Here is a 20,707-nt window from a genome sequence, read left to right as displayed (position 1 = left end):
GGTACTGATATACCTACAAAGAAGCAGTAAGAAGGCTTGGGAAGGCTTACCAGGCTCGAGCAGCTCGAGCTGATAAGTATTTTGATTTCTTAGCGCCAGTGAGTAGTGAGAGAAGTAATTTTACGGTAAGGTCGTATACATAAGTATGAGTGTACTTACCTACTTACAAACTGACACACTTATACACACTGATACACACCTTCCTAAATGGGTAGGTGCGTATGTGCACTTGCAAAGCAGAATGCATGTACATACGGACGCGCAGGTATCTACACATGTGCTGTGTTGGCGGCATACAGAAATGAGAAAAGTATTAATAGAGTATGTAAGTACCCTGTGGTGTCACAGATCACGGACGTCTCTATAGGCTAGTAACCTCTATGTTTCTCAAACGACAAAGCGACAGATGCATGCATTCGACACATCCTCGGTTAATTTTTCACTCGTTGAGTAGAATAATTGTTAATTCTCATTGCCAGTGAAATACGGTTAGCCGTGACCAGCAACGAACATCGTGCAGCACGACAATCAACGTCAAAGCAAAGTGGAACATTCGAGTAGTACCTATATAGTCCTGAGTTTAGTCTGTTAAGGACGGTTAAGGACAAGGATCATGTCAAAATCCGACGTGCCAAAATTCGTGACTGCACTTTTTTCCTTCAAAGGAAAAAACAACGATGAAGTAAGCATGCCTCTTTCTCTATTGCCAGTAGTTATTCAATCATATCTTTTGCTTAAGTCCGATTGCTTTTCAAGTTCAGTCATTGTGTCTCTGTTCGCAGTTGTGTTTTAAAAAAGGAGATGTGATAACGATAACACAGATGGATGAGGAAGGTTGGTGGGAGGGTACGTTGTACGATAAAACTGGCTGGTTTCCATCTAATTATGTGAAAGAATGCAAAGCTCCAGGTATGGACATTGACGCTATATAGTCCCATTTGAAAATCCTATCCATTCTGACAATATTATATTTACGCATGTTCGTACTCCAGATGGCGGCCTTTCGATCGTTAAGACATCGCCAGAGAAACTTCTGGCAGAGTCACCGGCTCAGCATAGGCTTAATCGTGATATCGTATTAAAAGACATACTCGATTCTGAACGGGTAAACATAGCAGAATTACAAGGTTTAATAAATAGCTTTCTACATCCTTTAGAATCGGCCAATATGTAAGTAAACAGGATGCCCGATATTCGAGATAGAACGAAGCGATACAATTAGAATGTTTGGTTTAGACTAAGCAAAGAGGAGTACAAGCAACTTCTAGGGAATACCCAGGAAATATTAGAGGTGCACCAACGATTGCTAAGCAACTTAGAGACAGCTACTGTGCAAGGTTGTGCCTCAAGAGTTGGAAACATATTTCTAACGTTGGCGGCAAGGCTCAAGTCCATTCATACGACATATTGTAGAAATCATCCGCGAGCTGTGTGCATTTTAGATCGATACAGGTTCGCGTCGAGTCTGTTGGATCGTAAGGATATGTTTGTAGATTTGAAAGTAACATAGTTCTTACCGTTGTTGTAGAGACGAATTGAACGAGTTTATGGAACGCGAGGGAGCAATATCGCCGGGTATATTAGTGCTAACGACTGGTCTAAGCAAACCTTTCCGAAGGTTGGACAAGTATTCTGCTATGCTGCAAGAATTAGAAAGGTATACGGAAAAAAACCACCCTGACAGAGGAGATACCCAGCGCAGTATAGCTGTGTACAGAGAAATAGCGGTGCGCATGTCCAACTGTACTTTGAATATTATCCGGCTTGGCATCTATGTATCTGTTCTCGAGACGTGTCCATGTACGATGTATGATATTCCTTGTACCTTGTTGCGTAGGACCGATGTGCGTCTATACGGAAGCAACGCGAATTGGCGCTTCAGGTGTTAACTAGTGGTATTAAGGGTTGGGAGGGAGAGGAATTAAGCTCGCTGGGAGAAATCCTTTACGTCGGACCCGTTACTTTGGCAAGCGGAACCACCGGGCTTGACCGTCGAGATAGATACTTTGTCCTTTTCCCTACCACTCTTTTGGTGCTCGGTGCTAGCCCGAGGATGAGTTCTTTCGTCTATGAAGTATACTCGCCGCCTATTTCAATGCACAGACACAAGCCTAAGCAATTTCAAACGTGCACACTCTTTCCTTTCTTGTAGGGAAAGCTTCCGTTGACGGGCATTAACATTATTCATACAGAAGATACTGACGAAATAGCAAATGCTTTCGAAATTACAGGTAAGAATTTTCTCCTCTATAGAAGAGATTTATATCCCATTTTGCTTTTACTCCTTCTTGTCGGTCTGTTTTCTTCCCTTAGGACCGATGATCGAGAGTATTCTCGTTTTATGCGCCACTAAGGAAGATCGGCAACGTTGGATCGAACTGTTGATCCAGGAACAGATAACGAGCAGCAGCCTTGTGAAATCATCGACAACGTCACGAGTGAGTTGTAATCTACCTCCGTACACTCGCCTCTCCAAGTACTTTGCCAAGCTGGTCAAGAAGAAGATCATACGTGCCGAGTTACTCAAGAAATTACTGTATTTCCAATATGTTTTGAAACCGGACCTGAGTAACGTACAAATGCGAAAGCCTAACGTAACAACGTACACCCTTTATCCGATGCAAACAAGTAACCGGTATAAATCCAGTGATTCCGAAACATCGAGCTATGAAGGCAAGAAAGTCATGGAGGAGGAACGGTTCGTCGGAACGCCGATGTTACGCAAATCTACCTTGACTCTCGATGTAAAATATGCGATGGGGGATGTTGATCTTAGTACCGTAGGGATATCGATCGGGTCGGCTTCAACTGGCTTTTTATCCCAGCGGGACAGTGCACGCGAGGCCAGTAGAAGCTTGCCCTTACCCGTTCCCGTCGCTTACCAGTACACCCGCCCGGGAAACGGCGTTGGCAACGGCAATACTATTAGTATTGGCTCCGTTACCACCATCGATCACGTAAACAACGAAACGGCAACTGTAGTTAACAATCAACGGGTTTGTGAATCGTGTTTCGCCAATCTTCACTGTCAAGATCGGCCCGGCGTTACGTCGAAACTGACGAAACACGCGGCCGCTACAGATGCGTTAAACTCTTGTGACAACACTAAATTCAATCGGGAACAAGCTGTTAGGATTAGTGTTGCTTCTGTGTCTATTCGTCAAGAACTCGGTTCTCATATGGATGCCAGCGTGGGCTCGTCCGATTCGGGAATGGCCGAAAGTTATCGACTAAATTCTTCCGAGATCAATTCTTCCTGTAAATCGTACACTTGCACCAGTAATAAGTACATTATCAGAGATACTGCGAGAGATTCGTTCAGCGAAAGTGAGAATGACGAGAACAATTTCGAATATCAATGCATTTGTACCTCACCATTCGATTCTAGCCCCAGGGACAGCGCGCATCTATCTGATTTATCGAGAGATTTCTCGAAGTATGATAATTTAAATTCTTCGTTTTACGATACGAACGCCACGAGAGTGGGGAATTCTAAAAGTCCATCGCACGATGCCAATGAGATGGAGGGTGAAACGGAGAAAGACACGATTCACGCTTCTTTGGACAAGTTTGATGATTCGGTGCAGAGAAGGTTTACGCAACCGATACCGTATGCGCATCGAAGCATCGTACCAAAGATTGCAAGGAACGCGATAATTCGGAGAAATTGTTCTACCGCCAAATACGATTTCGGCGGACCGAGCCAAGTCTATACGTCGGGATTATACGCACATTGGTGGTTGAAGAAATCTATACCGCTTTCTGGATGTACAGATCAAGGCAAGCTTCCATGGCATGGCTGTTTCCTGTTTTCATTCGGTTAACGTCCTTGCCTGTTTAGCTACTAATTATATCTTATCATGTACTTACATTACATATAACGAGCGTACGCTTTCGTTTCACAGCCATGTTGTGTGAAGTAAGCTATCGCTTTGCTAATACTGAGACGCATCGCGAGATTTCAATCGAAAGATAAGGTCCTAAAGTTGTTGATCGGTTAGTTGGTTTGTGATTTCTATGTTTCATGTATCTATCCATCTGACATAACAAGTTAGGGCATGCTAGCGAACCAAAGTAAACCAGATCTCGTCGTAACGTCACCTTTGCTTACCTTGATTCTTCTGTTTCCTAATCAATCAGATCTGCAGTCAACCAAATGGGAAACAGCAACAGCATCCTCCTCAGCACCCTCCTCATCATCACCACCCACAACAACAACAACAACAACGTTCAATTGCGGAACACTCGCCATCCCCCATGCCGATTAAGACATGTTGGAGTATTGCTTCGTTACGTCCGGCTCCTCCGTTGTACACTCTCAAGGCATTTGGTAAAAGAAAATCTATATCGTATAGCCTCGATGTCTCACGCACGCTACTAATCGGAGAATAATGTATTGTCTTGTTTGTAGACGAACGGCAATTTGAGAACGATGCGATTATACTGAAAGTGATCGAGGCATATTGTCTTTCCGTGAGTGCTAGGTTCACCGTCCACTCCGGAGAATCGACTTGTAGGTGATCAGTGGCGTTTAGTGCTTCTTATGGCGGAACGATTTTAAATGAATTATAAATGTGGTGTCATGTATTGTATTTGCATTCTAGCAATGTTGGATTACGGTTTGCATAGAACACGCGATAGAACATCTTTCACACATAATAGAGGAAACTGGGATTTTTGTAGCAACAGGTAAACGCTTTCGTAAAATTCGAGTCTAACTAGGAAACGAGACGTTCGCTAGCATATATTTGCTATTTACACTTTTAGGATACTCTCAGAAACAGTTAAAACGTTGAAAAGTCAGATGACAGATTTGCAATCGCAAATGTCTCTATTGACAAAACAGCTGGACGAAGAGAGGAGGTCGAGACTTTCTTTGGCTGCTACGGTAAAACGTAGTATGGGTGTTGTAGATGGATCGGTGTCATGACCTTTGCTCTTTAAATAATTATCATTTTTTTACTGCAATGGTTGGCAAATGTTCGATTACATTCATATGTTGCTTCTATTCTTTACCATAATATAATCCATGTTTTGTAACAGGAATGTTTCTGGAATTGTAAATTTTCTGTTGCACGGTTCAAGAGAGAAAAGTCAGCAAGGACGAATAAAGAAAGAAGAGAAAGAACTGGAGAACCTGTTTCCATCTGCCTTCCGCGCCTTCTGTCTTTAACCAAAATGTTATTTTCGGTATCGAACGAATCGATGCTTAATGCATCGCGATGGTCACGTGTAGTTGATAATACAATTAAGACGGAATAGCTCGAAGCGATGGAGGCTCGTTGTAAAAATCTTGATAATCCTTAGCTCCGGAGGTGGATTAGAATTACAATAGCGATCCATTGGAAAGAATTTACGTAGTGAAGTATTTGGCGCGCTCATCTTGGTTTATTTTTAATCCGCTCCAATTCGTTTACCCTGCTTCGTGCATGTTCCAACCTGTGCCATGCCATTTGTAGAACCTTTTGGCTCGCGTATCCTGACCCTTCGTGCGGTTGCCCTGAGGAAAAATAACACGACTTGAGATATACGGGAATGGGATAAGATAACCTTTAGAAATCGCTGATCAATATTTTCTCACCTGTTGAAACTTGGGTTAAATAATTGATCTGTTCGCTTAACTTGGACTCGACGTGACCTAGAGTTTTTAGGAACTGTTGCGTTTGCGCTTCGGCCTGCTTCAAGCTAGATTTTTCTTTGCTCAGTTCGACGAAAGCTTGGCCTACAAAATGAGAAAAAGCTATCTTCTAAGGATACGAAGCTCGTTATGTCCGGTGTCGTATTAGGAATGGAAAAGCCTTAATCACCTGCGCTTTGTAGGCACACGATAATATCTTTCTCGATCGCTTCCAAGATTTGTATTCTCTCCATCGGTGGCGTCATCGCGTAGATCAGGGACTTTTCACTCAGTCTTTATGAAAATCAAGAAAACAGTAGCTAAGCAAATCGTAAAACAAAAAATAATATCGCACTAACTGCTTGTACATAACCATACATAACTGCGATCGAAGTTGACCGAACATAACCGAAAATAGTCGAATAGGTGGCGCTTGTAACGCTGCATCACTAGTGATCCTCTAGGGAGTGATCGGTATAACCGCGGCCATCTTGGAGCAAAACCGGAAATAAACATATCTATCTCTTTCTATCAGTATTTCTCTCTCTCTCTCTTTCTGTCAGTATTTTTGTCTCTTTCTATCGGCATTTCTTTCTCTTTTACAGTTTCTTTCTGTGTCTACTTCTGCTTTTGCTCCAAAATCGCGGCAACCAATCAGCGACGATACACGTTGTTCCGATCACTCCCTAGAGGATCACTATGCATCACTCATTAGAAAATACTCATCTGTATTACTAATCGTTATACATACATAAACTTATGTACACTTACGTATAATGTATGTACTTATACCTATTTAAAAACACAATAAGAACAATTATCTATCGTACCTGCATACTTATATCGTTTTTATTTGCATGGAAATTAACGAGAAACGTTATTACTGACTAATGTGACTACTCTGATAGAAATGAAATCGGCGGAGGATGCATGGTGCATACTCCATAGAGTAAGAGGTAAGTGTTGAGACTGTCGAGAGTGTCAGTCAGCCCAGCAAGCCCAGTCAGCCGACGACCACGGTATCGTCGTCGAGGAATTTATACTCAGGTATTTCCAAATTGGTAGGCGCCGGTCCCTTACGTATGCGCCCAGCCCCATCGAAATGAGACCCGTGACATGGACAGAAAAATCCACCGGGTATCTTGCCGGCATTAGGAATCGGTATGCAACCAAGATGCGTACAAATTCCAAATACGATCAGCCATTCTGGCCTTTTCGTTCTTTCATTGTCACTCTGGGGATCTCGTAACTCCGCGGCATTCACAAGTTGTTCTTGTTCTATGACGGATTCAGCTCTGAAATGTATTCCAAACGTATGTATGTATGTATGTATGTGCTTGACGCGAAGGATAGGAATATAGGATACTGTATTGGCAAGGAGTTTCTTTTCATTTTACCGATGGTAGACGAAAATCGGCTTTCCTCGCCATTTCACAATTGACATCCGCCCCGGCGTTATGCCTCGCAAATCAATTTTAATTTGTGCTTCCGCCAGGATGTCTCGCGATGGAGACATAAATAGTACGCAATGCAATATATGAGATTTTATTCCATACAAGGCTGCGACACCGGCGACTAATGATCAACCAACTTTAACCTTATTCCCTAGTTCAGTGCCTAAAAAGTGCACAAGTTTGGGAAAACGTACCGAAAGACGCCGCGTAAGTCGAGGTTCTTCGTTCATCGACGGTTCGTGCTGCAGATTCATTGGAATTTTGCAACGTTTGTCGGCGAAACTCTTGAAAATTTCTCTCCGGTAAATCGGTATGAGCATATCGATCCGTTAATCGAATCAGATTTGAATTCAAGCGATTTCTAAATACTCGGCACGACGCGAAAGGGAGATTATAGCATGACACATTGGGACGCAACATTTCTTTTCTAATCTCGACTGTCGCTCCAAGCTATGGCTCTTTGCAATTTACGATTCAGCTGTCCCAGAAACAATTGAACGAATATACATCTGTATGAGGCCATCAGCGCAATAATGGCGTAACCCCAAAACTTTTGTTTTCAAATTATCGACGTTTTAAAGTTATTGCTTAAAATGTCTACTTTTAGGTACAAAGTTTTTCGTTAGTTACAAGATGTACATGTTCAAAGAGTTGGTTTATTCGTCGAGTATATGATACTACCTTCCCTAGAATAGTCCAATAATACTTTCACGCTATACCTAAGTACACAGCTTTTAATACATTATTCTCACCAGTGGCGGATTTAACAGGGCGGCTGATGAGCACTTGCCACTTAGGCCCATGCACAGAAGTCCCCGCAGGGCCTCATGCCCAAAAAAAAAATTATGATTAGGTATAGGTATCCAAACACTACATTTTTTTCGTACTACTACACTTGGCCCGCTTTTAGTAAACTACTTCTTCATTTTCTGCCAAAAATGGGCCCCGCAGAACGTATGCCACCTGGGCCTTTTTTCTTAAATCTTGTACAACAATAGCAGAACAGTGAGAAAACAGTAGTTATCACGGAGTTTGACGACGTTATTAGTTAACGTTGGGTGCGACATGAAAATGGGACTCATGAGTGGCATAATCGGGTGTTTAGTCTATTCTGTACCCTGCCTGTTGTCATAGCCAGCTGAAGTGCTCCAGCTCGCTCGTCACTCCAAACAGAGAGTCGTGCATTTTCGAGGGTGTTCGATTCCTTCAGGTTACAATGTAACCGTTACGTATTCAAGTACATTGGGGAGGGGTTTGGAAACTCAAATAAGGCTTAAAGGTTAACGGTTTTTATTAATCACTCCTGCAACACCGTTCTCTCTCCTCTACAATTTTTAATTGGACCGAAAGGAAAGGAAAGGAACAGAAAAGAAGAAAACCCTTAACAACGTAAGGAAAGGAGAAAAGGTGAATACAGATATTGAAAAGTTAAAGAGGCAAGAGTAATGATGAAATGAATCAGGATTACTGGAGCTGCTTCCAATAATCTAAGCTGAAGTCTCTTGCATATATACCAAAACTAACGATATCTTTGTTCGGTTTGTTTAAGGCGAGGGTGACGGTCGTGTGTTGGTCGTGCGTGTTTGTAGTGTACGACCAGTGTTTGAATGGAAACAGCGTAGAGTCCATGAGAGTTGGCATCACGAGAAGCTGCGGGTAATCGTCGAACGTTGCCTGAATTTTCAGACTGGTAAATACGGTATTTGACGGTTGAACGGAAGTGCAAGAGAGGACCGAGTCATTGGAACATTGTACCAATCCACAGACGCGGATACCCGCTTCCACTTGCCGGCCAAACAGGCGAAGTCCCTTGTAAACGGCAGCACGATAATTGGTCGAAGAATCGGTGGAAGTCGTTTCAATGTCGAAGGCGCAACAGAAGTCTCCATGGCAAACAGAGTTGCTCATTGAGCCGTTTATACGAACAGTGTTGAATGCCTCGATATTGTCCAGTTGCATGATCATTCCTTGAATATTCTCTACTCTCTCTTTAGTGTCGTAGGGAGGGTCCCGCCTTGCGTTCAAGAGATTAGTCTTCTCTTCCTCCATCTCCATCTCCATCTTGATTCCCTCGTCGGGTTTCCTCGCCAAGCCTGGCGTTTTCGGGATGCGAGAGATTAAGAGTTTACGGTCTGGATGGTGAGAAAACGTTACGTTCGCTATTCCATGGCGACCTAGAAAAGCAGAATGTCAGGCAAAACGTACATTGCAGGTACATAAGTACATAGTAGTAGTAGTAGTAGCCCTGATAACCATCTGTCTCCAGTCTGACATCAGATTGGTAGCAGGGTCTGGTTCCGGCATGAGAGCGCAGAGTCTGAACCGTAGCAGACGGCAGAATCTGCTGCGGATCTGCTGCCGATCTGACATCAGGCTCTGCACCTCAGAACGCAGCCATCTGCGGACACAGACGACTACGGTCCTGACGTCAGATTCTGCTGCCCAGATCTGGCTATCAGGGAGTACTTAGGACAGCCTGTACCGACGTACCTAAATAAATGCCACTTCCCATGGAGGCAAACTCTGTCCCGTGGTATCCGGCCGCCAATAGATTCACATTCTCAGAAAAAGACCATCCGAATTGCATTTGAAGGGCTGGAATGAAACTCATTGCAATTCATGTACGAACAACAATTACAACAACACCGCAAGACTGGTGTTTCGCAGCCCTTACCTGTTAAGAACGGCACTTCGGAGCCCCAGGCAACCGGATATACGAAATTCGTAACTCCTTCGATCCTCGTCAAGTTTAGAGCTGGTACATTGAACAGCATATCGAAACATATGAACGTGCCGAACTTGACTCCGAAATCGGTGTCAAAGGTAACGATTTCCGGCGTGTCCATGACATCAAACCGCGGATATTCCATGAAAAGATTCACCTTACGGTACCTGTGTACAGCGTAACCTTGCATTTAACAACAATTAACCTTACGTAGGCACTCTGCCGTGGGCACTAGTATCTTCGCGTCGCGTGGAAACGCAGCGGTGTCGCGAACGTATTTATGAACTTTATTACGCACCTGGCAATTATTTTCCCCGTCCGGTCAAACACCACATTAGTGTTGTGGTAATGTGTCTCGTTTTTGCTGTCCAATTCCCTCTCGGCGATGTTTATTACCACGTAAATTTGATTCTCTTTGGCCGCGCACGATACCATCTTTAGTGTCTGCAAGAATATCCAACATATGTACAGGAACATGGAACGTACGCGTCAGGATTCATTTACGCTCCATTTCTCTGCTGGAGTATGGGATATACAAGTGATTTCACTTACATCGCTAACGTCTTCGCGGTTCCCTGTGCAAGGAACGTATTCGTCGAGAGCGGAAGGGATCACCGTTGACCATGGCTTCATCCGCGATTTGTTCGGCATCATCACAGACGTCAATCCATCTTCCGGGAATACGATAATATCGGCGTCCTGGCGAACACGTAGAAATTTTAACCGTGACGACTTATTGAAGGACATATCTACAGTGCAATACGCATGCATCCTCTTACCTGTTGGCTCGCATCTTCTATGTACTTGATGTACGCTTCAGTGTTCGCCTTCAAAGTTGCCGGACCATTGCCGTAAACAGTAGTCGGCGCGAATTCCACCACCGCTCCTACATAGTAGTCCCGCCAGTCCTGCTGCGGCGCCTGTTTAACACACCGATCAGAAGGAATCGCATCGCAGTGTGCACCGAGTTCCTTTGACTCTGGGACACCAATCGCGCCGCTCAGCTGCTAAGCGCTTCCTACACCTATATCTACCTAGATGTAAGTAAGTGCATGTAGGTACACTAGGGTGGACCTTATTTTCCGACTTTCAAATTTGTTTCGGGACACCCACTGGAACTGTGCAACTGGATGAAAAACTACTGTGTGCAAAATTTGAAGTCCACCGGACAACGGGAACCCGTGCCGCATCGAATTTGAAAATGTTTTATTTTTGTAACTCGTTCTTTCTTCATTGTAATATATCGTTAATATATTTGTTTATATATGGTTGAATTTGTCTTGTTATTCACTCCCAAACTTCGAGGGCTGATTTCACCCTCTACATGTGGATGATTGCCGATAAAAAAAAGTACGTGTCAAATAAATCTTTGACTGTGCGAGCGCGGTTGGTGTACACGCTTACGACGACGGATTGACTAACGCGTTAATTTTACCTGAGACGAAGGGTGCAGAAGAGTTAGGAGGACCAACCCCAGCCCGAAGCCACTCCATTTACCACGCATAGTAATTGTTGAGCTCGTTGCAGCCCGCTGGCGCTGGGGACCGTGAGAAGATGGTTGCGGAGGAAAGCAAGTAGTGCGAACCTACGAAACAAGTACAATATTAATTCCATGAACCAGCAACGTTGCAACCAGTGTATCCGAGTTTATTAATATGTATCGCTGCGAAAGAAGTTGCAAAAAGCGAACCGGCGATGAAATGCAGTTGGCGAGAGAGTAAAATGAGGGAACAATTATAATCGTTTTGCGGTTACCACGGATGAACCTCTGTGAGATGTTAGGCCCACGAACGCCTTGTGAATACTATTCGGTGCGGTTCGGAGATCTGGTCTATATGTAACTGAATTCCTGATCCCTGATTCCTGAACAGCGGGACTGGACATGCGTGCGCAATGACACCGTGTGCAAGTTGTAGCTATTATGTACTCACTTATCGAACTAATGAGTTACATATCACCATCGCGTGTGATAATAATCACATTGTGTTTTTCCATCACTTGTCCAGGATAAGTATCTACTCGATTTATCTTAGCCTGTACGTTTAAATCTTTAAATCCGCAGCCGACACGCAACTAGCTAGTTGTAGGAGATTCACTTCATTCACTAAACGAATGAATCGCTGTAAATATATAATGGGTGTAGCGAAGGAGGGGCTCCTCCCTTGAATGAAATCCTAGCTATGCCCATGCTCTATATACTAATAAGTAACTACAGTCCGCATCGCGTAGGGGAGACCTGGGATAGTTGATACAGGGGGCAGGTTGATGCAGACGAATTGATGGTACGTCTATGTACTTTGACGTTAAGGGTAGTTCCCGATTAATCTACCGAATTCAAGAATTCTTTGAAATTTCGTGCAAAACTAATTTGGAATGCAAGCAACCCTTGTGCAAAATTTAAAATCGATTTACCGCATAGTTATCGAGAAATTGTTAATTAAAGTTAATGCATTTTAACACAGTGGCATGTGGCAGAGTCGAAAAAAACGAGGGCATTCAAAAACGATTTTCATTCATTTTGTACGTATTTTTTCAAGTTTTCGCTTACTATATATTAAAGAGGAAGGACCAAAGTATGTTTCGGCATATTTGTTATTAAGTAATTAATTAAAAATAAATAAATAAAACAAATTGAAAACAGAATAATGTATCAACTAGTCCCGGTCTCCCCTACACTCGTCCAGATGCATCTACGAAGCCGCGCGAACCTGCACAGTGCGCACTGCACACCACACATCTTCTTTGAAGAATAGCAACAGCAAAACATGCAGCATTTTAACGTTCGACAACAAAGTTCGCGACTTGGAAACACATCTGCATTCTAAACGTATTGTATGCTCTATAATCGATGATTATTAATCATTATGAAAGGGCTGATTTGAAACCTTTTCCAATTTCCTTCGTCGGATATTTGTCGCCCTGGGCTGCAGCCTACTTACAATTAGCCTGTACTCTGAGTAATTTGCACATATCGGTTTACCACGCACGTCACATTTTATCGTAATTGGAATTGTATAAATGATGATGTAATATATTTACTTGCCACCGAGCTAATTTAAAGAACGATAAAATCCATATTGTACGGTTGTAGGTACTACTGTATGTACGGATATGTATGTGTTCGGCTTATCTAACGCACTGGCGTGACAGTGATCCTAAATATAATTACTTGATTGATAATGCCGATTATCATTACCATTATCTCGTTGCCCTCATCCCCTACGAGTAAAACAATCAAGTGGGCAAAAATGATGTAGAAAGTGCAAAAGTCTGCAGCGATCCGAATCTTACTCATCAATGTCGTATCTTATCAATTTCGTTATCTGTAATTGAATAATGGCAAGAGATGAGAAGTACATGTCGATGGTAGGATACGAAGAAAAGCGAAAGGTTTATACACATCTATTTATAAGTATACATAGGTACATTACAGTCCCGACCGAACATAGCGATCTGCCCGTACGCTTTTTATATACTTTTATCATTACCGAACCGTTTAAAACTCCCGAGTGTTTTCCCCTACAGGTGTACTGTGCCCGGCTGGAAAGAAGTCGGTTGAAATGTCACAGGGGCAAGAGGGGTTCTTCGCTCGCATTGGCTCCCGCCGCCCGTGACCCGTTTGCTTACTTTGTATTCGTCGACGTTGTCGCGCCAGCCAATAGGGATGAACTATTCGGACCCTAGAGTTTCTCGACCGACTTCTTTCCGTCCGGGCACAGTACCGTCAAGGACCCAGTTCCTGATCAGAACCCAATTCCTGATCAGTTTAGGAAAATAAACCAAATAATACGCTTATAACGATACAAATTTATTCTAACAAATTACTAAATAATTATGAAGTATTTTGAAATTTATAGGCAAAATTTGATAGCTCATAGTAAAACGCGCGAAGGTGATCAGAAACTGCTCCCTTCGCATTTTTCACTTTCAAAGTTAAATTATAAAATAACTATTATTATGTGCGCAGTTTTTTAAATACCCAATTAAAGATAAAACATAGGTTTACTGAAATAACAAGAAATCTTTTGAATTTGTTCAAGTTTTCCCTTTACACGTTTAAAAACCCGCGGTAGTTACTCTTAAGTGATCAGGAACTGTATTGAGATTAAGTTCGGAGTGGTTGATCCAGTCCAGAGATTTCACGTCCGTATCGCGGAAACGAACGTTGAACAATACTTAATACGCGTGCGGCGCGGCGTGAGAAGGGTCAGGGGTGGGGGGAGAAGGAAATACGCACGATTTCGTTTTCTCGGTAGAGATACGTAATACGAGTATAGAGAAATCGTAACGCGGGGAGCGACGGTGTGGCGTGGTTACGATGGGATGCGCAAGGGTTGCTGTAACGTAACCGGATAACGGAAGGGTGGTGGGGATCGCGAATGAAGACGAGGGCAAGAGGGCGAGCTCGCGTGCGGCTACAAAACTGGCGGGGTCGTGACGATGGGAAACAGCAGTGCGTCGCGACGCTGTCTGCCACGCGGTTGCTTTTCCTCCCTGGTCTCGGTCCCTTTTTCATTTTTCGTTCGGAATATCATACCCCCACTCTCTCTCTCTCTCTCCCTCTCTGTTCTTTATAGTTTTGTTCTCTGGTACCCCTTCCTGCTCCGCTTTTTGCACCCTCGACCAAGCAAACACCGATCTTCTTCCCTTGCTTCTCTTCTATTTACATACTTCTCCCATTCAACCTGAAAGCGCCAACTGGAATCGTTGCGATGTTTCCCCTGCTTACTCGCTTTCGCTTTTGTTGACGTTAATAGACAGTTTATATTGCGCACGAAAGCAAAGTAAAGCATTTAATTGTGAGCGACTCGTCGGAAATAGACAAAGATGTGTGGAAAGTAGAGAAAGTAAAGAAAGAAGGATAGGTAATTGATAAACGTGAAAAGGATGTTGGGGAATCGGTGGATCAGTGAGCGCGGAACGTAGGGGAGAATGAGGCGATCGCGGTCAGCGGGCAATGGTGATCGGTATTGTTATTATAAAACGGCACGTGCGAAATGCGCAATGCTTTCTTGGCTTTACGTTCCACGACAACATTCCTATTTTGTCGAACGACCTCGCCTTAATCGTTGCCAAGCAAACAAGGAAAACAGCTTAAGTGACCGCCATTAACTCCTTTTACCCAACCAATCTAAGCTCAACTGCATACATATATGTATGTACAGGTATATGTATCCCGTAAATGTAAAAGCTGCCGTTAAAGGTGTTGATTAAGTTGCGTGGAATCAGTAGGAATTGCAGAGGACATTTCAACAGAGGTTTTGGTAATTATCACACACGTATGTGTCTTGAACGAATCCGTATTCCTTCTCCTCTTGCCACTACAATCTCTTTCTCTGTTGCGCATCTTGCATTACGTTCCTCGCGATACCTAAATAGTAGTTGCTTGGAAATCACGTGCCATTGGTAAAAGGTCTTCCTGCGTATTGATACTGCGTATTAGACTTGCCAATATAGTTGACGGATCAATGAAAAAAGAAGAAAAGAACGCTGAAGGTAATCTATACCGCTCTCCGTTGTCAAATGGTATCGTATATTGAACAGGTATATGTATATGTGGCGTCAGCCACATTGGCGCGACGCATGTCTCGATGCCAGAGAAGAAGTGCCGTTTCTTCCAGCGCACCGCGTCCCTAAGCTCCCAAGCCTTCCCGAGGCTCGCCGAAGATTTACGAGCGCTGGCGGGCTCTCTACGCGCCGCGCGAATGTGGCTGGCGCCACATATGCAGGTACATAAGTAGTTGAGTAGTTGAGAAATTGCAGTGTCCACATTAAACGACGGGATACGGACTAAAACGAATGATTACCTACCTACCTACCTACTACCTACAGGTTGTTTTAGCTATTATCGGTTTACGACTAGTGCTTAATGGCCACAATGCTGTTTACGAAGCTATCGTAATCAATAATAGCGTGTCGATATCTGAAATGTTGGCGTAGACGAGGGCAATCGTCTACGTTGACCGATTCGCATGGTATCGTGGATCGGCCAAGGTTACTATTCGTTATTGGCAATGGAATTGAGACGAAGCGGGTCATCTATGAATAACCTTCCGAACTTTCCTTCCCCGTGGACCCGTGGACCCATATTTCTTCTCGTCCACCTCGATCGATTAGGTAATTTTACTTGTAGCTCGAAACGAGTTGCCCTCCTACGAGAGACTCGAACCATCAAACCGTTTAAGGGGAGATGTCCGTATAAACGGCTTATTTTTGTATAAATATTTAGGAATTATTTACAAAGATACCAATGCGCCAATCCTTTCGAAACTTTAAGGGTACCTTATTTAACATTATAACAAGTAAAACAATTTTTTATAACAGTCAGATTGTAATAAGTACGAAAGAAATAGAGCAATATCTTAAATAGGTTTTTTTCGAGATTATTATTATTAAATTAATAATAAAATTAAAATTAATAATTTGATTAAACCTTGTGGTTCATATTCCGAGGAATATTATAAAATAAAAGTGTGCAAAATTTGAAGTTGATGGGTCAAATAATTTTTTAGTTATCCCCGGTGCCAATTGTGAAAACGTGGTTTCGAGAAAATCGCGTTTAAAATGCGCTTTGGGTATGCTCGGCGCTCGGAGGCGCGCTGACTCACCAGGCTATATTACCAATACGGCGTTGAATTTCGGCCTATAACTTTGGGAATATATTTTTGAAATGTTTCAGAAGCGATTTACGGAAAAAAATTTATTTCTATTTTTCGTTCTGTTTATACGGTCTCCTCCCCTTAACTTTAAAATACAGATTCGGCCAGAACTACCTATTAGATACGTAATAGAGGGGTGTACTACCTACATAGGTGGTCAAGAATACGCACAAATGCTCGAGAAATATTGGATTGCAACACATAAATCTATTACTAGGCCCTAGTAGCATTTCTGGTTGGCCCACAGTATCCCCAAGTTGGGAATTAGTTGGCCATCAAAATGCCAACAATAAATGCTACTAGGGGGTATATGTATCTTCAGACTCTGTGCGAAAGAGTAGAATTTACAGACGATTTAGCGGTTCGTCACTGCGTACGTGTCCGTGCGTATCTTTTAACCTTTCCAGACTTACATCTAGCGATATAGGTATGTAGTATGCATATAAGTAAGTACGTACAGGAGTAAAGAAAAGCTACGTCCGACCTACTTTCGGGGCTTTTCACATGGCACACAGTTAATTATGAATGTCGTCTTGCCTTGCAGCGAGAGTCGAATTTTAAATGGGGTCCGGCTGGCTTTCGGTAGAAAGCTTTCGTCGGACTTGGCATTTGGCAACCGAGCGTAGATATCATGGATGGCCGAAGGTTCGTACGGCGCCTGAGATCGGCAATTCTCGTTAAAGGCATACACGTATAGTAGGAATGCGCATGTCCTACATACGAATGTAGATATACCTACATACCCACTTACATGTAATCCTCCTGGGTTAGGTATGCGCTAGGGTGGCTCTTATTTTCAACTTTTGAATTTTCTTCGCGGCACTTCCCACCCCTGGGATGGTACGAAATAATAAAAAAAAAATCTGTGCAAAGTTTGAGCCCGATCGGATAACGGGAAAAGGGTCCCTGGGCCCCTGAACATTTAAATAATTATTTAAAAGCTCACAGATTTAATTTTATATAATATCCGCCAAGTTATTGATTACATAAAAAAATATGTCAAACCAAAGTTGTAGATCCAGACAAGGAACATCTTTTATGATCTCGGTCACTAATTTTCAGGAAACATTCATAACATATCAAACCCTGAAAATAAGGAAAACAAATTTTGTATCTTTTTGGCATATCTCGGTATACGCCCCGCCTTAAATGCTTCAAATATAGTCCTCGAAAATAAAAGTTACAATTTTTTTCTTCGCCTCCGTAAATAAAAAGTGTTCGTGAAGGATTTATACTTTCAAAATTTGAAAAACAATTTTTTTTTTAGGTTTTCCGACTGTTTTCGAAAACCGTTTGTCGCACGAGAAAAAGTAATAGAACGTAAAATATGCTACTGGTCCGGATCTACAACTTTTGTTTGACATATTTTTTTATGTAATCAATAACTTGGAGGATATTATATGAAATCGCCTTTGTGAGCTGTTAAATAATTATTTAAATGTTCAAGGGCTCCGATCGGGCTCGAAATTTGCCCAGATTTTTTTTTTATTATTTCAATCTATTCTGGGGGGTGCCGCGAAGAAAATCTTGAAAAGAAATTTCGCCAGAAGTAAATAAGAGCCACCCTAACTAGCATGCACTATGCATATTTCACATAGGTGCCGAGAACATTTAAATTTGTGATCGGGTGGGTAGAAAGTCGAATTAGCGGCGGGATTAATGGATGCCCTCGGTGACACGGAAATTGTTGCGGATAGTGCAGCGTGACACTTGGGACGCACACGCGTCCCACGTGCACACCTGTAACGTGTGTAGATAAAAGAAGACTCTCTTCGACGTCTCTCGACTCCCCAGTGGATTATTATTAACATAATGGTCGATTATTAGTCGGATCACCGAGTTTGAATGTGCTCGATTGAACGGAGGCGGAGACGGAGTGGTAGTGGGAACCGTCAGAGTGTCCAAAGGGGAGTAATTTCCCCGAGGCGAGTTTTTAATTAGAAAGACCCGGTAGTTGAAGGAATGATTAGCAGGTACTATTGAATTTGATTGGTTTATCAAAAGGTGAAAGATATAATCGCGTCTATAGATATACTTAGGTAGGTAGGTACGTCGGGGCGGCGCGGTGCGTGATTACGGTGGATGGGTAGTTGGTAGTGGCACTATCCGTAAATAAATCACGTACCTATTACTTGCGCACCGCACACTCTCTGGTAGTTCCCATATTCTACCATTCAACCAGATCCACGTAGGTATTCACTGTAATCACTGTAGTTTTGCGGAAGAAAGTTACGAGCGCGAGGAGAAGGGAAGGGACAAAAGAAGGTGAACGAGTGGACAACAGGTATCTATGTAAATTGTAAGCGGGCAGTTGGTCGCTGGATCGGGGGGGGGGGGGGCAATAATAGGGTGGACCTTATATATATATATATATATATATGTAGTAGCGATTGGCTCGTTTGATTCGAAACTTATTTTTGCTTCGTAAGTGCAAGTGTGCATTTAGGCAGGTTTATTTACATACACTGTCTGCAGGATACAAGACCACTTGGAAGAGAAGCAAAAGTAACAGACGTTCGTCTGGAAGAAATCGATCGTCGCTTTATTTAAATGATTTATTCTCGCTCTGTCCTCTACGCACAACCCTTTCTGCTTCGAAACGCGGGGAAAGAGCAGAACGGATGAGAAGAAATTATTTTTAACGTGATCACGTGAAACGGAGGGTTGTTTTCAGTGGTGTTCCCTTATGGCTTATGGCCACAGTGATTGCGTACGATCAATGCGCGATGAAAGAAGGAGCGAAAAGTGAAATTGTGACGGAGCACGGTAATGTATGTAACCCGTGTAGGTAGTATGTATACAGTCGGTAGGAGATATTTACTCGAACGTAAGTATAAGGTAGGCATGGAGCGAAAAGGAAATCCTAATGGCAGTATTCGGAACGGTCGGTGGACCCGTTCCGGGCCAACCCGTTCAATGAGATTGCTCAGAAGTAGAGAACTGAATTTGTATAGAGTGACGGGGGTGAAATGTGCCCACACTAGGGCTGGGACTTTTCGAATAATTTAATATTCGAATATTTTACAAGTATTCGAATGCTACGAATAAACTTTGAATATTTGAGTATTCGAATGTTATTATTCGAATACTATTCGAATACAACAGTGTGAAGTGGGTCAAAATTAGCTTACAAGATTTCACCCTGACAAATGAACCTAAAGAACTTGATTTATAATTCACATACTATTCAAATACATCAGTATTCGAATACTTAAATATTCGAATAGTATTCGAATACTTGGATATTCGAATACTTAAATATTCGAATAGTATTCGAATACTTGGATATTCGAATACTTGGATATTCGAATACTTGGATATTCGAATACTTGGATATTCGAATACTTAAATATTCGAATACTTGGATATTCGAATACTTAAATATTCGAATAGTATTCGAATACTTGGATATTCGAATTATATTCGCCAAATAATTGAGCAACTGAAGTACTCGAATATTCGAATACCGAAAAATTCGACGAATAGTCCCAGCCCTAGCCCACACGTCCACAGATATCCACTCACGCCTAGTTATTAATCCTTTCTCTCTCTCTTTCTCTTTCCCTTTCCCATTCTCTGTCTCTTCCACTTTCTTCTTTTTCTGCCTTTCTGCGCGGTTGCTGAACACCGAACCGTGTTGACGGTTGGCGTAACCCGGCCAACTCGCAAAATGATTCGTTTCTGTTCGTACCTGCTCGTGCCTGGCGATGCCTTAAAAAATATAGATTCAGTCTAGACAAGTTCGATGATAAATATGTCTAGATAGAATTTATCATCGAATCGATACCGATTATCGATCCTTAACTAAAGATAAACCAAGGCGAAGCAGTGTGGATCTGAAAAGCAGATCGCACAGGTGCGCGGCGCCAATTGGAATCGTCCAAGATTAAAATTATGTGGATTACCTACGTACATAGGTATTGGCATTATTCGAGTTGGACAAAAATCACCAGCGACAGCGACGACTAAAAACTAAAGGGCTAGAGCGTTATAAATTCTGTAATGCCTGACAAGATGCCAATTGGAAGCGTGCCAAACAGTCGAGTGTTTCGTAGCACTTAAATCGACGAAACGCAAGCAACAGATGCCACTTGTTACGTTGGGCGATAGGTACGTATAGGTGGGTAACTGTTTGGCTTTACTCTACAGCTGTAACAGCTGCGTTGCTTTGTCTGATCGTTCGATCATTTGGCATTCGTGCACGGGCGAAAGCTAGCGGTGCGGAAAGAAAGGGGTAGGTGCCGATAGCAAG

General features: G+C 42.7%; 4 protein-coding genes across 10 annotated transcripts; 1 reads left to right on the top strand and 3 right to left on the bottom strand.

The window, feature by feature from the left end:
• The first annotated feature begins 41 nt into the window (after positions 1-41).
• On the top strand, positions 42-5,283 carry Rtgef (Rho-type guanine nucleotide exchange factor). 6 transcript variants are annotated; one of them, XM_076812170.1, is made up of 13 exons: positions 56-325; positions 480-682; positions 783-909; positions 993-1,170; positions 1,237-1,452; positions 1,529-1,727; positions 1,838-2,074; positions 2,153-2,231; positions 2,314-2,438; positions 4,141-4,330; positions 4,412-4,513; positions 4,605-4,689; positions 4,768-5,283. In XM_076812170.1, exons 2-13 carry the CDS (start codon positions 614-616, stop codon positions 4,928-4,930), a joined length of 1,770 nt encoding a protein of 589 aa, XP_076668285.1. In that variant the 5' UTR covers positions 56-325; positions 480-613; the 3' UTR covers positions 4,931-5,283. The 6 variants fall into 6 exon arrangements, 2 of the variants coding, with proteins under 2 accessions (XP_076668284.1, XP_076668285.1); XM_076812169.1 differs by lacking the exons at positions 4,412-4,513; positions 4,605-4,689; positions 4,768-5,283 and adding an exon at positions 3,906-3,996 and having other exon boundaries at positions 42-325; positions 2,314-3,780; positions 4,141-4,276; XR_013085311.1 differs by lacking the exons at positions 4,605-4,689; positions 4,768-5,283 and having other exon boundaries at positions 43-325; positions 757-909; positions 2,314-3,780.
• Med11 (mediator complex subunit 11) lies at positions 4,698-6,003 on the bottom strand. The gene is made up of 3 exons (XM_076812171.1): positions 5,808-6,003; positions 5,582-5,722; positions 4,698-5,500 (listed from the first exon to the last, which is right to left on the bottom strand). Exons 1-3 carry the CDS (start codon positions 5,881-5,883, stop codon positions 5,379-5,381), a joined length of 339 nt encoding a protein of 112 aa, XP_076668286.1. The 5' UTR covers positions 5,884-6,003; the 3' UTR covers positions 4,698-5,378.
• Positions 6,004-6,576: 573 nt separating this feature from the next.
• Positions 6,577-8,390, bottom strand: LOC143368927 (cytochrome b-c1 complex subunit Rieske, mitochondrial). The gene is made up of 3 exons (XM_076812164.1): positions 7,266-8,390; positions 7,015-7,192; positions 6,577-6,912 (listed from the first exon to the last, which is right to left on the bottom strand). The coding sequence occupies exons 1-3, from the start codon at positions 7,489-7,491 to the stop codon at positions 6,621-6,623; spliced, it is 696 nt and encodes a 231-aa protein (XP_076668279.1). The 5' UTR covers positions 7,492-8,390; the 3' UTR covers positions 6,577-6,620.
• A 138-nt stretch (positions 8,391-8,528) lies between these two features.
• Positions 8,529-11,695, bottom strand: LOC143368916 (vanin-like protein 1). 2 transcript variants are annotated; one of them, XM_076812136.1, is made up of 8 exons: positions 11,552-11,695; positions 11,232-11,381; positions 10,576-10,716; positions 10,349-10,495; positions 10,095-10,240; positions 9,746-9,963; positions 9,562-9,666; positions 8,529-9,245 (listed from the first exon to the last, which is right to left on the bottom strand). In XM_076812136.1, the coding sequence occupies exons 1-8, from the start codon at positions 11,678-11,680 to the stop codon at positions 8,536-8,538; spliced, it is 1,746 nt and encodes a 581-aa protein (XP_076668251.1). In that variant the 5' UTR covers positions 11,681-11,695; the 3' UTR covers positions 8,529-8,535. The 2 variants fall into 2 exon arrangements, with proteins under 2 accessions (XP_076668251.1, XP_076668252.1); XM_076812137.1 differs by having other exon boundaries at positions 11,232-11,313; positions 11,552-11,635.
• Between the last annotated feature and the right edge of the window lie 9,012 nt (positions 11,696-20,707).

The sequence above is a fragment of the Andrena cerasifolii genome, chromosome 5, assembly GCF_050908995.1.
Source record: "Andrena cerasifolii isolate SP2316 chromosome 5, iyAndCera1_principal, whole genome shotgun sequence".
In the NCBI taxonomy this organism is placed as follows: Eukaryota; Metazoa; Arthropoda; class Insecta; order Hymenoptera; family Andrenidae; genus Andrena; species Andrena cerasifolii.
The sequence above is the reverse complement of the archived record's forward strand: the minus strand, read 5'-3'. Positions and strand labels throughout refer to the sequence as shown.

Excerpts from the sequence above, each read along its gene's own strand:
- Rtgef (XM_076812169.1), top strand. The coding sequence starts at position 614 with ATGTCAAAATCCGACGTGCCAAAATTCGTGACTGCACTTTTTTCCTTC. Across the intron at positions 2,075-2,152 it reads TGAGTTCTTTCGTCTATGAA|GGAAAGCTTCCGTTGACGGG; the intron begins GTATACTCGCCG and ends CCTTTCTTGTAG. Across the intron at positions 3,781-3,905 it reads TTCTGGATGTACAGATCAAG|CCATGTTGTGTGAAGTAAGC; the intron begins GCAAGCTTCCAT and ends TTCGTTTCACAG.
- Med11 (XM_076812171.1), bottom strand. The coding sequence starts at position 5,883 with ATGACGCCACCGATGGAGAGAATACAAATCTTGGAAGCGATCGAGAAA. Across the intron at positions 5,723-5,807 it reads CGTGTGCCTACAAAGCGCAG|GCCAAGCTTTCGTCGAACTG; the intron begins GTGATTAAGGCT and ends CTCATTTTGTAG. Across the intron at positions 5,501-5,581 it reads TTTAACCCAAGTTTCAACAG|GGCAACCGCACGAAGGGTCA; the intron begins GTGAGAAAATAT and ends ATTTTTCCTCAG.
- LOC143368927 (XM_076812164.1), bottom strand. The coding sequence starts at position 7,491 with ATGTTGCGTCCCAATGTGTCATGCTATAATCTCCCTTTCGCGTCGTGC. Across the intron at positions 7,193-7,265 it reads GACTTACGCGGCGTCTTTCG|TCGCCGGTGTCGCAGCCTTG; the intron begins GTACGTTTTCCC and ends GTTGATCATTAG. Across the intron at positions 6,913-7,014 it reads CCGATTTTCGTCTACCATCG|AGCTGAATCCGTCATAGAAC; the intron begins GTAAAATGAAAA and ends AATACATTTCAG.
- LOC143368916 (XM_076812136.1), bottom strand. The coding sequence starts at position 11,680 with ATGTCCAGTCCCGCTGTTCAGGAATCAGGGATCAGGAATTCAGTTACA. Across the intron at positions 10,717-11,231 it reads TTCTGCACCCTTCGTCTCAG|GCGCCGCAGCAGGACTGGCG; the intron begins GTAAAATTAACG and ends TGTGTTAAACAG. Across the intron at positions 9,667-9,745 it reads CGAAGTGCCGTTCTTAACAG|CCCTTCAAATGCAATTCGGA; the intron begins GTAAGGGCTGCG and ends GTTTCATTCCAG.